General features: G+C 39.3%; 1 protein-coding gene across 3 annotated transcripts in view; it reads left to right on the forward strand.

Annotated features, from left to right (window-relative positions):
- Positions 1-14,751, forward strand: part of LOC129748256 (ATP-binding cassette sub-family G member 4-like) — a 27,177-nt gene extending 12,426 nt beyond the window's left edge. For all 3 annotated transcript variants that reach the window (XM_055742795.1, XM_055742794.1, XM_055742793.1), the window contains exons 3-6: positions 8-582; positions 13,571-13,821; positions 13,881-14,049; positions 14,114-14,751. In XM_055742795.1, coding sequence (XP_055598770.1) covers positions 8-582; positions 13,571-13,821; positions 13,881-14,049; positions 14,114-14,715 — 1,597 coding nt within the window. In that variant the 3' untranslated portion in view covers positions 14,716-14,751. The remainder of the gene's footprint in view (positions 1-7; positions 583-13,570; positions 13,822-13,880; positions 14,050-14,113) is intronic.
- Positions 14,752-15,795: the final 1,044 nt, after the last annotated feature.

Genomic DNA, 15,795 nt, shown 5'->3' on the forward strand with positions numbered 1-15,795 from the left:
TTCCTAGAAAACACGGAGTCATAGGATCGGTGATGATCAACGGCGATTCTCTTACAGAGGAAACATTCCGAAATAAGTGCGTTTACATCCAGCAGGACTGCGATATGCTCGAGCACTTAACGGCCCAGGAAACCCTCGACTACGCATCAGAGCTCAAGATGCCCTCCCATATCTCGTCGATGGTTCGTAAGAAAAAGGTCAACGATATTCTGGAAATTCTCGGGCTGCGGCACACGATGACTACCCTGGTAAGAAATTTGTCCGGCGGCGAGAAGAAACGACTCTCGATTGGAATAGAACTAATTACCAATCCGCCAATTATTCTACTGGATGAACCAACGAGTGGACTGGATAGTGTATCGGCAATGCAGCTCGTTAGCTATATCAAGATGCTAGCAGCCGAGGGTAGGACAGTGGTTTGCGTGATTCATCAGCCAGCCTCCAATCTGTTTCGATTGTTCGATGATCTGTTTCTGTTATCGGCTGGGAAATGTATCTACGCTGGGCCCATTGAAGGGATGGTGGCGACCTTCGGGGAAGCCGGATTTCATTGTCCGAAGTTTTATAACCGGGCTGATTTTGGTGAGTAGAAAAATTTTACACTGTATTTTACAGCCATTTCAGAACCGACACAATTTTATGAAAATTTCCTATCTAGAGATCGAATACAATCACATATTATCATTGTTTGTTCATATCAAAATAACTGAAAATTCATTCTTGTAAGAAATACGGGAAACAACAAGTAGGAAACCCAGACAAAACTACTATTAAATTAAATGCATACAAACAAATCTAAGAGTACAAAAATTGAACCACTTTTTTTAAAAAACTGATAACAAAGTTTTGAAAAAAAAAATGGCAATAATATGAACAAACATGAGAAAATAAAAGAAATATGATAAAAATATATCAAAAATATGTGAAAAATTCAGCAAAAATTTAATAGATTGACAATAAAATGACAAAACCAAAGCCAAAATATATAAAAATAACCATAAAAATATGCCAGATGGCAGAAATTAAACAATTCAATTGAAGAAAACTCTGTTAATCTTAAACAAAAACGGACAAAATAATGACAAAATAAACTGTCAGTAATATAAAAATATGAAAAAAAAAACCTTGCTAAAATTTGACACATTTATGACTAATTTTATAAAACAATTACAAAAATATGATAGAAATATGACAAAAATGTGACAAAACTATGACAAAAATCAGAACTACGACAAAAATTCACAAAAATTGACAAAGCTTTGTAAGATTTTTGTTATTTTATTGTGAATTTTTGTCATAATTTAACTATTTTTATATTTGTTGTTTTTTTGTCTCAATTTTGTCAGATTTGTTTTCGTTTGATTGTCAAATTTGGTTCAGAGATAGCCCCTGGTATTGGCGGACCTCGAATTTTGGAACCTGGATCCGATAGATATTATTATTGGGGTAGAATACTTCTGTAATTTGTTGCGTTCAGGCAAATGTAACCTTTCGGACGAGATGGTCAAACCCTGCAAGAAACTGAGTTTGGATGAGTTGTTTCCGGGGGAGTTCCGGTTTGTTTGAGAATTGAGATATTCGGAAGGTAAATTCGTCATAACCTTGCCGGAACAACCTAGTAGGTAGGTTGTGCCAATTTAGTGAATCTGGAGGAAAAACGATAAGTCTGTTTCTCAGTTTGAAAGAAGGGCTGGCTGTATACTGGCTGAAGGGCTGAACTTAAAGCCTCATGTTTGGAATTTATCTGTCCAGACAACTTTCGTTTTTATTCCCACGAACCAAAAGTTATGGTTCCCATTTTTTGTCAACCGATTTTCGATTCCTTTGGCGAGGTTTTTTTTCACCATCAATATGGGCTGGGCGTTAGGAACGAACATCCAGAGTTCACGTGTACTGGAAAGCAAATCAAAGCTTTCTGAGCATTAAAAACTTGAAATGAGAAATTCAGGCAAGTGTTTTTTTCCTTCTAGGGGAGATGGGGGCATAATGGCCACCTTAAGGAAAACGGTTATTTAACCATGTAAAATAGCTATAATATGGAGGTTACATTATTGTTTCGTGTTCAGAAAAAAAAAGCTGAAAACCAGCCACTGCGGAGGCATAATGAGAACCCCCCCTGAGGCAGTATGAGCACCATTAATCAGGGCAAGATGTGCGGTTTCTGCCGGGGAATCTAGTAGCGAATTCAATTCGATGAAGTCAGGTGAGTCGTAGATTCATCAAACAAAGCAATAACAAAATAATCTAGGTCTGTTTGTAGAACACAAACAATTCACGCACTCTCATACATTATGTGCTTTGTTCGGAGGATGATGCTACTAGCCGTATAATGTAACAATAAAAAAATCGATGATGAATTGTAAATGGAAAAAAATCACCTCGAATAGAAATCTAACGCTAGTCTTTTGATTACCTCTCCGACACCGATCGTCGGATGAAAACTAGTCAAGGTGTGGCGCTATAAATCAATTTTAATTCGTTGCTAGATTCTACGGCAGAAAATGCTCATTATTCCTCGATAATATGGTGCTCTATATGCCCCTAGTCAACAAATTTAAGTAAAAACGTGTTTTAAAATTGATAAAAGTGAAAAATCAAAAATTTTATGATGGTAAAAATTGAGAAACAATGTGTACATCATGTTGCAGTGCGTTTATTATAGATCCAGGTTATTTTAAGACCATAAGAGCTTATTTCGTGGTGCTCAAAAATTATAATATTTTCGTAACTTGAGAACCAAGCTAGTTTTTTTTTAAATATCTCTGTAAAGATGATAAGGAGATTCCTTTTTTTTGTGAAAAATTAATACTATAGGAAGTACGAAACAAATCCTCATGAAAATTTATTTAAGAAAATACGTACTTTCGTAGAAAAGAGTAGTGCTCATTATGCCCTGGGTGCTCGTTATGCCCTCATCTCCCCTACTGTTCAAAGCACATGGTACCGGTGCGAGGTATTTGAGCATAGCATAGCATAGCATAGCAAAGGGTGACTATACACATCTTGCATTGGCTGATACACATGGTACAACTAATAATGAAAACCAGCAGAAGATGCCAAAATGAGAATCTGGATTCAATTCTCATTTCAAATGTTGATTTTGAAGATTAGTGTGGTACCATAATGCACACCGCGACAAGTCAATGTAATCATAGTAGAGAAAATCTGAAACAGTAAAATAACTCTTTAGGTGCAGAGAACTCATACGACCCATAAAGCTGTTTCAGATAGGAACGGGAAGGGTGTAATTGAGGGAATCCTACATGGCAAAAAGGATTGATGAATGATATAATGGATGAAACATGAAACAATCTCACCAAAGTTCCTCGTCAAGAGTGTTGAATCTTCTAACATTTTCCAATCGTAGAAATCCGATTTCCCCCCTAGCTCGGTGGACAAAATATTCAATTTGTCAAGCAATTTGTATAAGCTTGTTGTCAAATTAGTTTGGCTGTTTGAATTTTGTCACAACAACTCCACAGGATGAGGTCACTTCTCTATCACTTGCACTAAGATAACATAATCTTTCTATCCGAAATCCTAGAACCATAAAATTGACCACTTTTTGTAACAGAAGGATCCGGAACTCTGAGCGCAAATTTACAGTTATATTTAGCATTGAAATCGACTCCATGAGGCAAATGAACCTCTCCGAATGGCGATGTCCTTAAACTTGCACTTATCTCGGTGGCCATTCCTGCTGGGACCATCTGGCCACACATTGGTACCACTAAATTTCAATTTATTTAGATTTACTAGATTAAAAAACGAAAATTATGGAATAATTAGAAGAGCGAAAAAAAACTCATGCGGTGTCAATTAGGCATCGCCTACTTCTTCGGTACCGGTGCGAGGTATTTGATTGCAATAATGAGCCTTCATTTCGGATGAAAAAAAATACTCACCTATTAGGAATGTATTTATTTAGAACTGTGGTTTTCAAAGTGATCTCAACCTCCGCTGGGGGGCGTTGAGAGTCTAGAAGAATATTCAGTGTGTAAAATATGAATACAATGATTCATCTTCATTATGAATTGACCTCTTCAGTTGATAAACTTTAAATGACTAAAATCGAAGCAATTTATTTTTACTTATGTACTTAGTATTCCGTCTCACGACATAACTTGACGAACATAATTCCTAAAATTCACTCGGTCCATGGCAACCGTTCTCCAATTTCTCGGGCACCCCACGTTCGCCAGATCACGTTCCATTTGGTCTAACCACCTCGCTCGTTGCGCCCCCGCTCGTCTTGTTCCTACCTGATTCGTAGCGAACGCTTGTTTTGCAGGACAGTCGTCCGGCATTCTCGCAACATGTCCCGCCCAGCGTATCCGGCCAGCCTTCACCACCTTCAGGTTCGCCGTAGACTCGCGCGAGCTCGTGGTTCATCCTTCGCCTCCACATTCCGTTCTCCTGTACGCCGCCAAAGATGGTTCTTAACACTCGTCACTCGAATACTCCGAGTGTACGCAGGTCCTCCTCGAGCAATATCCATGTCTCGTGCCCGTAGAGAACAACCGGTCTAATGAGCGTCATATACAGGTTACACTTCGTGCGAGGGCTAAGTCTTCTCAACCGCAGTTGCTTGTGGAGTCCATAGTAGGCACGACTTCCGCTGATAATTCGCCTCCGGATCTCACGGCTGGTGTCATTGTCTGCGGTCACCAGTGAGCCGAGATAGACAAAGTCTTCGACTATCTCCAGCTCGTCGCCGTCGATCGTGACCTTGTTATTACTGGACAAGCGGGTTCGGTCGGTCTCGGATCCGCAGGCCAGCATGTACTTCGTCTTGGACGTGTTAATCATCAACCCAATCCTTCCTGCTTCGCGTTTCAGTTTGCGGTAGATATCCTCCACCGCCGCAGATGATCTGCCGACTATATCAATGTTAAGATCAAGGGTTCCACTCCGATGCTTGGTTTGAATTTCGAAAGCACCCTAGAGTGGCTCCTTATACTTCTCAACCATCTGGACCAAAAAAAAATTCAGGAAAAATAAACAGTTCATGAGTTTTCAAGTCAAAAATAATGAATTTCCGAGGTGCAAAGTGCGTAAAAGGAGCAAATTTGTGCAAAATTATTTTTACTGTGGCTTTTTGCACCGTAAATATCTCAAACACACTTATTCGTAAAAATGTGAAAAAAAATAGGCAAGATAGTCCTTTTCATAACCAACACAACGCTGCGAAAATATGCATATCCGAGCTCTAGTAACCTAGCTATCACTGAAATGAAGTGCCCGGATACTAAATGATCATAGCATTATTTACGGCTTATGTTCTTTCGTTTTTTGATAGCTTATGTTTCTTTAATTCTTTCCATCACCTACGAAAATGTGACATATTTCAGCTTTTGTGGAGGTTTAATAATGATTATATAGTGGAATAATAAAATGTTTTTGTATGCCCCCATCATGTTTGTAAAATGCCTCCATCCTAAAATAACAGGTTAAATAGAATAAATAAATGATTTTTATCATTGATCCTTCAAATCTAAGCTCTGAATAACATCTTAAGAGAGAATTGAAGATCTAAAAACAGATTTGATAAAGTTTTTTCTCATGGATGAACTGCCTCCATAGTATGGCAACCCTAACTTTTGTTTTATTCCATAAAATTATAATATGTACATAGATTTTTATAAAACTTCAGCTTTGTCGTACGAAAATAAATACTTTCTAGCAGTTTCAATGAAATTATACGGAAATATTGCCCAAAAAACATAAATTTTGTTCAAAAAATAAATAGGCGCATCTAGCCCGCACGGTTTGAGGTTCGGCATTTAAGACAACACTTTTAATAAAATTGTTTTCTTGGAAACAAATTGGAAATTACTCCAATGTATAGAAAACAGATGCCTACACACGTGTATATTCGATGTGATATTTGATTAAATCAATGTTCTGCTTAATAGGCGCATATAGCCCGCTCCTCCCCTACCCGGATGAGGATGTGACAATTGCAGAATTTCAACGAAACTGGATGGAATTATGAGCTGCAACACGATGATCTGCACACGATTATCTGAATCAAAACAAACAAAACAAAATTTTAGGAGTGAATGTTCTCCATGGACGTAGTAAATAAAGGGGAGGAAATGGGTTCATCACCCTTAAAAGATGTCGGACTTTTTGCCAATAATTCTCGCATTTTGTATTATATACAGTAGATTATAATTGAATTGTATTATTCATGTTTAATTGGCTAGCCTTTGCGAGATATTGTGATGAGATACGGTGGTTTCAAGAGGGGCGGAATGTTATGAAATGACCCGTGATTTGTGAAAGCCCCGCAATGAGACGTGCTAACGGTTTTGAAATGCTCAATTTTTTCACTCAAATGATCAGGAATAGCACCTGACGGCTTTGGCGATAGCACCAGAAATTTCTCTTAGGGTTTAAATAATAACTCACTCATTCACAACATTACATCTGAACCACACAAACTATGGTCACTTAGGCCTCTAACATACCTCTAATTGGATTCTAGCTTGGTAGTTTCTCAATCGGCCATGCCTTGGTGGTTAGAAATCCTGCGGAAGTGGTTGCTGTGACGGGCGCGAGTTACTTTCAAAGCGTTACCTAACCGGCACACGTTTCGAGGTCCCCGGGATAGTGGATGCTGTGACGGGCGTGAGTTATTATGAAAGCGTCCTAACCGGCACACGTTTCGGGGTCTTCCGTACCAGTCTGAAGTTGACGATAGAGGAAAAGGAGAAGGAGGAAGAAGGATAAAGCAGAACGATGATCAAGGAGAAATTGAGGAAAAATTGAGAAAGAGGAAAAGGGTGAGATGTATAAGTGCATGAGCACAGCCTACCCCTTGATGTAGTATCATAGGGTGAAACCAAGGGGCACATCTGGCACACGAAGCCCAAGGTGGTTTTAGTGGGACGAACCCACACACGGCAGCAAACACCCGGCTGTTATGGTTTGAAGTCAAATTTCCATCTTGTAAAAAAAAAAAAATACCTCTAATAGGCCTCTTACACTAGCCATCCTGGCCCTTGACCTAGTCCTTTGGCAGACTGACTCGAACCTTATGCTATATCTTACTCTGATGATGGCTAGTCAGTAACATCTTCATGTCATTCATGACTTATATCAACGATGAAATTTGCGGAAAATTGATTAAAAAATTTTTTTTTTATTTTTTCATTTCATTCTTCATCATTTTGCCGGATTATGTCATACTTTTGTCATAGCTTTAACAGAACTTTGTAATTTCAAAGCACATTTGTAATTTTTTTTTTGTTTTAATGTCAAATTTCTGCCGTATTTTTACCACATCCGATAAATTTTTTTTATTAGTTTATCATATGTTTGTCAGATTTTTGTGATTTTATTTTCAATTTTGTTATTATTATGTAATACTAGCTGATCCCGTACGAACTTCGTTTCGCTTTAAATCATTGGTACGTCAAAATGAGTTTAGAAAATGAATTCGAAACATTCTTTCGACAGTTTTGGGGAAAAAAGTCAACAGTGTTTAAAGTCGCTACTGTTACTATTACTTGAAATTCAAATTAAACGGTTGATTAGCTTTTTATTAAAATTTATGTGAGAGTGTTTTCTTCTCGATCGGTTGCAAAATCTAGATATTATGGCAGAAACATGTACTATTTGTTTGTGTGCACGACTCTTTTGCTTGACCTTCACACTTTAATTGGTATCAATTGACTGCCTCCAACAAAATTATTGCACAAAACACTGAACTTTCAATGAAACCCTCTTTTTCTGTCCCATGGCCCGAAATTCGATAATTGAAACCAATTTTACGTTCCTCAAAACTCCCTTTTGCCATATTTTCTTTTCAATTTATATGTAAAATAACGTCAGGAACTTGAAAACAGTGAACAGTGAATATAGACGCCCCTTTCGCCAACCCTTGACACGGAACATGCTACCTGGAGTCGATTGCTCATAGTTTATAATCCTCATCTGAACATTATCATCTCAATCCGATGCATGATCACGACAATATCACGAAAACAGTGAGCAACTAACATGGACGGCCTTTTTTGACCACGATTCAAAACTTGACACCTGAAATCAATTATCTTTTCTGTTAACCTCCCATGTGTCAATTTTCATTACAATTCTATGATCAATCAAGAGAATATCGTAAAATCAGTGAACAGATAATAACCCCTGAAAGCAAAAGAACGTCCTTCAAAACTCCTATGCGGAAATTTTCATCTCAATCCAATGTAGAATAACGTCAAAGTCGCAAAAACATTAAAGTTAGGTATGGACGACTCCTTCAGCCAACTTCTGATCCGCAATTCGAAACTTGAAATCAATTGCTGGTCCCTCAAAACACTCATGTGCTAATTTTCATCACAATCCGATGTTTAATAACGCCAATATCGCAAAAACATTAATCAGTGGATATGGACGACCCCTTTGGCCGACCCCTGACCCTAAATTTGATAACTGTAATCGATTGCTCGTCTCTCAAAACACTCATGTGCTAATTTTCATCACAATCCGATGTTTAATAACGCCAATATCGCAAAAACATTAATCAGTGGATATGGACGACCCCTTTTGCCGACCCCTGACCCTGAATTTGATAACTGTAATCGATTGCTCGTCTCTCAAAACACTCATGTGCAAATTTTCATCACAATCCGGTGTACAATAACGCCAATATCGCAAAAAACATTAATCAGTGAATATGGATGACCCCTTTGGCCGACCCCTGACCCTAAATTTAATAACTGTAATCGATTGTTCGTCTCTCAAAACACTCATGTGCAAATTTTCATCACAATCCGATGCATAATAACGCCAATATCGCAAAAACATTAATCAGTGGATATGGACGACCCCTTTTTCCGACCCCTGACCCTAAATTTGATAACTGTAATCGATTGCTCGTCCCTCAAAACACTCATGTGCAAATTTTCAACACAATCCGACGGAAAATAACGTCAATAACGTGAAAACAATATTTGTCTTGTATGGACGACCCCCTTTAGAAGGGGTCGTCCAAAAATCTAAAAACATTTTTCATCATTCCTGGTCCTAATGAGCATCCATGCCAAATTTCAGATCTCTAGCTCTTAAGACGGCTGAGTCTATAGAGGACAAACAAACAAACAAACAAACAAACAAACAAACAAACATACAGATAATTGCTTTTTATATATATAGATTTTAAGATTTTTTTATCAAATTTTTCTCCAAACTTTAGTTTTGTCAGGTTCTTGTCATTTTATTGTCAAATTTAAATCATAGTTTTGATATATTTGTCAAAATTTTATCATATTTTTTTGTTACTCATTGTTTTGTCATTTAAGTGAATTTTTTGTCAATTTTTGTTTTCATATTTTTGACATAATTTTGGAATATTTGTCATATTTTGGGCATAATATTTTGTTGAACTTACGGTTTTCGGGAGAAGTATTCCTGCAGCAGAAGATTCTGCTGCACCGTCGACGAACCAGTTTGTTTTGGTTCTCCGTTTGTTTTTGTTCAATTCGTCTATTGAGAACAATAGCGATTGATCATTGATGATTGCTGATGACAGATGGTGATGATGTACGCGGTACAAATGTTTACATCATCACACTGTGAACCAATATTACTCAAACTGTGGTTAGCAGTTACACTGCAGTGTTGGCGGGCAGAAATGAGTAGAAGTATCAAAGTACTCATTGAGAAATGAGTACTTTCCCGGTTAGGGAATATGAGAAGTGGAAAGTGACAAATAGCTATCGCTAATGTAATGAGTACTATTATAGTGACTAGACGAACGAAACTGAATAAAGATTAACTCTATTCCACCACTGAAACCTGCGTTTTCAACAGGTTATGGGCCCAGATACATCTGGATACGGGAATAAAGGGTTAGTGAGAGGGGTACTCTCAAGTATATTTGACTTGCGGTTAGCAAGTTCTGCAGCAGTCAGCGCAAAGGGACAAACTTACCCAGAGACGAGCCAGAGGACCACCAGAGAGAGCCAGCCAGCAGCCAAAGGACCACCAGTGCCGAGACCAGCCAGCGAGATGTCCCAGGCCAGCCAGGAGGTCGAATCCGGAGAGGTTCGCGGATCGAGAGGGTTACTCTCGATGCCGTCACGAGCCACGCTGCGGTTGGCAAGCGTGAGCTCACGTCCGACGGCCGGGAGGATTCCCTGGATCCGCAACCGGGCAGCGCGATGGTCAGGAGGTCCACCCCGGATTAATTGGGTGGTGCTGATAGCCGAGAGGGTTACTCTCGTGCTTTGGTTGTGCGCTATGGTCAGCAGTTATGAGCTGATCCATGCGCAGAGGACCATCAGCGCAGAGGACCGTCAGCACAGAGGCCACGAGTTGCTCCAGGTCAGCCAGAAGGTGTCACTGGAGTTCGAGGCTGGGAAGTCGGGTTCCGAGAGGGTTACTCTCGATGCCGACACGAGCCGTGCTGCAGTTAGCAGCATGGTTTCATTTCCGACGGCCGGGAGGAGGCCTCTCGGGATCTGTAACCAGGATTGGTCAGGTCCGAATGCTCCAGATGGAGGATTAACCCGGGAAGAAGGTTGGAAAAAGCTGCTTTGTGAGAGGGTTACTCTCGTGCTGTGGAGCTACGCTGCGATCAGTACGCGTAAGCTCACCCAAGCTTACAGAACGATTTTTCTGTGGCTTTGGAGGAGATGCATTGGGCGACAGTTAGTTGCCAGATACTTCAGCATTGCATTGAATCCAGATGGGTCGCATGCAGCTAAACGTTGCCCTCCGGTTTTATGGAGCGCTCGAAGCGTTGAAGCAACGAAGCGAAAAGCCATGAAGCTGCAAGTCGAGAGGATTATTCTCGTGCTTAGTAGCTGCGCTGCGGTTAGCATGCGCGAGCTTGTGTTCGGCGGATGGTTGATGTTTCGGGTGCTTCGGAGTAGGTGGTTTCGGCGACGGTTAGTCGCTAGCGCAGTCAACCAGTTCTTTCTGCGGATTCCTGCCGAGAGTGCAGATTCTCGAAGTCATCGCGACATGAAGGCTTTGAGAGGGAACGCGAAGAAAGCGGCCAGAGGTTGTTTATCTGGGGTTACCAGAAAACAACGTTCCAGAAAGCAATATGCTTTTCGTTCGCGTGCTGAGGTTATCAGCCACCAGAATCAACGAATCATCAATTCCGGTGCCAGTCAGCGTAAGGCGCGAGACGAGAGCGACTACGAGAGTAGTGATGGCGAAGATGACGATGATGATCAAGATTCCGTCAATCCCGAACCGGCCCAGAGACACAGTCAGCGAACAGGAGAAGCTAATCAACGCTACGTGGCTGACGTAGCCGCTGATGATGAGGTAGAGCTACTTCGAATCGTCAGCAAGCTCAAGGGCCAAAGGGACTGTTTTTCCGGAAGACCACCGCAGCCATGAAAGAGAACGAGATTCGGGCTGAACGAAGTGAGGTTAGCACTGAGTAGCCGTTCAACGATTTGATCGGTTGTTTGCTGTTTTCGAGACCGAATATCAGTGCAGCCCCGGATGAGAGCGAGATTTGGGAAGCGGTTAGCTTATCCCAGGTTACAGGAAACCCATTATGTCTCTGACACGAATGTTCGACGGACGCAGCTGAACAATAGTGAGGTTATCACCGAGCAGCCGTTCAACGATTTGATCGGTTGATTGCAGTCATCAGAAAATCAGTGCTGCGGTTAGCGCACTTAGCAAATACTTGGCCAGCCCGGCGGATAGGCATTGGCTAGGCCTGAAGCGTGTTCTGCGATACCATCGACGTATGACCGTTATGGCGTTGGTATACCGCAGATACGCAAACTCGGATCCATTTCGAGAATCTTATTTCGTGGTCAACGAAACGTCATCGACTTGTGATATACGGTGAAGGAAGGTTTGTGGTTAACAAACTTCCTAAGTGAATTGGCTGTGGTTAGCACTCATTTCACTTCGATGGAGTACAACATCTCATACACCCAGTACCTGGAAGAGGCGCGGACCCATCAGCGGATGAAGCATCTGGACGTGAAGTATGCATTTATCAGGGAGATCGTAAGAGGCGGTCAGCTATCTTTGCAATACATCTCTACTGAGGATCAGCCAGCTGATGCGTTCACGGAGGCGTTACCAAGAGCGAGGCACGCAAAGGTGTTCAGCATTCTCAATTAACGAATTGAGGGGAGGTGTTGAACTTACGGTTTTCGGGAGAAGTATTCCTGCAGCAGAAGATTCTGCTGCACCGTCGACGAACCAGTTTGTTTTGGTTCTCCGTTTGTTTTTGTTCAATTCGTCTATTGAGAACAATAGCGATTGATCATTGATGATTGCTGATGACAGATGGTGATGATGTACGCGGTACAAATGTTTACATCATCACACTGTGAACCAATATTACTCAAACTGTGGTTAGCAGTTACACTGCAGTGTTGGCGGGCAGAAATGAGTAGAAGTATCAAAGTACTCATTGAGAAATGAGTACTTTCCCGGTTAGGGAATATGAGAAGTGGAAAGTGACAAATAGCTATCGCTAATGTAATGAGTACTATTATAGTGACTAGACGAACGAAACTGAATAAAGATTAACTCTATTCCACCACTGAAACCTGCGTTTTCAACATATTTTTACCAAATTTGTCGTATTTCATTCAACATTCTGTCATTTGTCACTTTTTGAGTTTTTCATATTTTTGTCATAGTTTTTTTCAGATTTTTGTCGATGATTGTCAAAATTCAGTTGTTGTTTCTTTTTCATATTTTTTTCACAGTTTTTTTTGTTATTATGTTGTTTTATTCTTATATTTTTTACAGATTTTTTACATTTTTGGAGAATATTGTAGAGGGTTGCGATATTCAGTCATTTACAAAATTTTGAAGTGGCAGCCTCTAACTTGGATTTTAAGATGGTGTTGGACAGCAAAAATCGACTTACGTATTGAGCACTTTCACTGAATATCCATATCGTGGGTGTTTATGTGCTTTTCCGTCACTTTGCAAAGTTGAGCGGAAGCCGCCATATTAGATTTTAAGATGGCGTTAGATAACTAATTTCAACTTCTATTCGTTCAACCTCTTTCCTTATTTCCTCTATATTAGTTTTAAACAGTATAATATGGAAAAAAAACATTTTTTTACTGTTTAAGTCTAATATAATTGAGCCAAATTAAAAAAAAATCATGCTCACATAATGTTCTGCATTAGTTCTGATGAATTTAAAATAAAGAGAAAAAATAAAAAAAAATGACAAAAAACCGTATTTTTTTTAAGTTGCTAAAAACGAACGGTTTTGCAGGAATGTTTCCAAAATCGAACGGGGACTGTATTTCACCATTTCATTTTTTTTTTCATTTTCTTGTTTCCGGGGTGAATTATCCAATAGGGCGAATGTTTTTCTTGATTGGCTTGAATGTAGTGGTCATGCATCATTTTGGTTAGGAGCTGGAGTCCTTATATCAGTAGTGCTTTTGCAAACATATCATCTTTGGCATAGTGCACATTTCAGCGCATTTTCGGCACAGAGGTTTGCTAAATAGGCATTGGATTTTTGCAACCTCTTCCATGAGTGTTAGAGGTTATAAAATAATAAACTGGTTACAGATGCTTCAAACTTCCTGTTAATTATCTTCTTGATTTACAGCCCTAGAAGTCGCCTCGATGCCCAGCTGCCCGGGACAAGAACTCTTAGCGCTCCGTTTCAACAACTCCGCGGCTTTCTCGAAACAACGTAAGTCCGTCAACGGAGACCAGAACCACCAACAGCCATCGCCATATCGCAACAATTGCCTGACAATCCAAACCGGAAGCCATCGGCGACACTACCCGGTATCCCAGTGGAAGCAATTTACCGTGTTGCTACGAAGATCCATCCGATCGTCAACGAGAGATTTTGTATGGGAAAAAGAAGTCTCAACGTTTTGCAAAGAATTTTAATTTATTTTATTCCACAGTTCTTCGCTCAACTGAGAGTCATTGCCCACATTTGTGTGGGCTTCCTGTTGGGTCTCGTGTTCTACGGAATGGGAAAGGACGCTTCAACTGTGATGACCAATTCGGCGGGAATATTCTTCTTTCACGTGTTTATTTTCTTCGGCAACTCGATGCCCTGCACCATCACATGTAAGTTTAATTACAAGACTTCTTATTAGGTGGAAATAATTTTTCGATTTTTTTTTTATTTTAGTCCCAATGGAAGCGAAGATCTTCGTTCGAGAACATCTAAACAACTGGTACTCTCTGGAGGCGTACTACGTGGCTAAGCTTTTTGCCGACTTACCCCTACAGTTCATCTGTCCAACAGTATTTCTTACGATCGCCTACCTTTTAACGGGTCAACCTCTCGAACTGTTCCGGTTTTCAATGTTCTGGAGCATTTGCCTGTTGCTGGGAATGTTTGCCCAATCCGTCGGCCTACTTTCAGGGGCAGCTTTCGACATCCAGATGGCAACATTCTTCGTGCCCTGCCTGACCATTCCAGCTCTCCTGTTCTCAGGGTTCTTCATAAAATCCTACGAACTGCTAGACTTCCTGAAACCAGTCAGTTATTTATCGTTCTTCCGGTACAGTAGCCAGGGATCGCTGCAGGCCATCTACGGATACAATCGGACGGATTATCCCTGCTCCGAGATTATGTGCTACTACAATCGGCCGTCCAAGTTTCTGAAGTTTATGGACACTCCAGAGACCGGATTCGAAGTGAACGTTTACTGTTTGCTGGGTTTCATTGCTTTCTTCCAGATTCTTTTGTACATATCGTTGCGGCGGAGACTTAAGATTTTTAATTGACATAGCTTAAGAAGTAAAGTTAGAATGTTATACACATTTGAAAGCTCTTGTTTCCATTACATTGTGAAAATCCTTCCTCGAGCTTGTCATACTTTTATCAATTTTTGGTAACTTTTGTATAGTTTGTGTGTATTTCTATTGTTATTTTTGTAACAATTTGTTTATTTGCATTTTGAGTATATTTTTGAAAAAATAATTTGTTTTAGTTTTTAATTGGTATGGTCTTTGTGTTTTTTTGGGTTATTTTTGAATACTTTTTCAAATTGTTCTTTCTGTGTTTTCCATTTTTTGTCATTTCTGAGTCATTTTTGTGTCAAATTTGTGAAATTTTTGTGTGATTTTTGTGTTATATTTGTGTTATTTTTGTGTGATTTTTGTGTGATTTTTGTGTGATTTTTGTGATATTTTGTAACATTTTTGCAACATTCTTGAGTCAGTTTTGCTATTTTTTGTGTCATTTTTAAGTCATTTTTGTGAAATTTTTGTGTAATTTTCGTGTGACTTCTGTGTCATTTTTGTGCCATTTTTGTGTCATTTATGTGTCATTTTTGTGTCATTTTTGTGTCATTTTTGTGTCATTTTTGTGTCATTTTTGTGTCATTTTTGTGTCTTTTTTGTTTTTTTTTGTGTCTTTTTTGTGTCATTTTTGTGTCATTTTTGTGTCATTTTTTTTGTCAATTTTGCCAATATGCGTGTCATTTTTGCGTCGTTTTTGTGTTAATTTAAGTCATGTTTGTGTAATTTTTATGTTAATTTTTTGATATTTTTGATATTTTTGTAATTTTTGTAATTTTTGTAATTTTTGTCATTGTTGTAATTTTTGTAATTTTTGTAATTTTTGTCATTGTTGTAATTTTTGTCATTTTTGTCAATTTTGTCATTTTTGTCATTTTTGTCATTTTTGTCATTTTTGTCATTTTTGTCATTTTTGTCATTTTTGTCATTTTTGTCATTTTTGTCATTTTTGTCATTTTTGTCATTTTTGTCATTTTTGTCATTTTTGTCATTTTTGTCATTTTTGTCATTTTTGTCATTTTTGTCATTTTTGTCATTTTTGTCATTTTTGTCATTTTTGTCATT

Source organism: Uranotaenia lowii, chromosome 2, assembly GCF_029784155.1.
Source record: "Uranotaenia lowii strain MFRU-FL chromosome 2, ASM2978415v1, whole genome shotgun sequence".
In the NCBI taxonomy this organism is placed as follows: Eukaryota; Metazoa; Arthropoda; class Insecta; order Diptera; family Culicidae; genus Uranotaenia; species Uranotaenia lowii.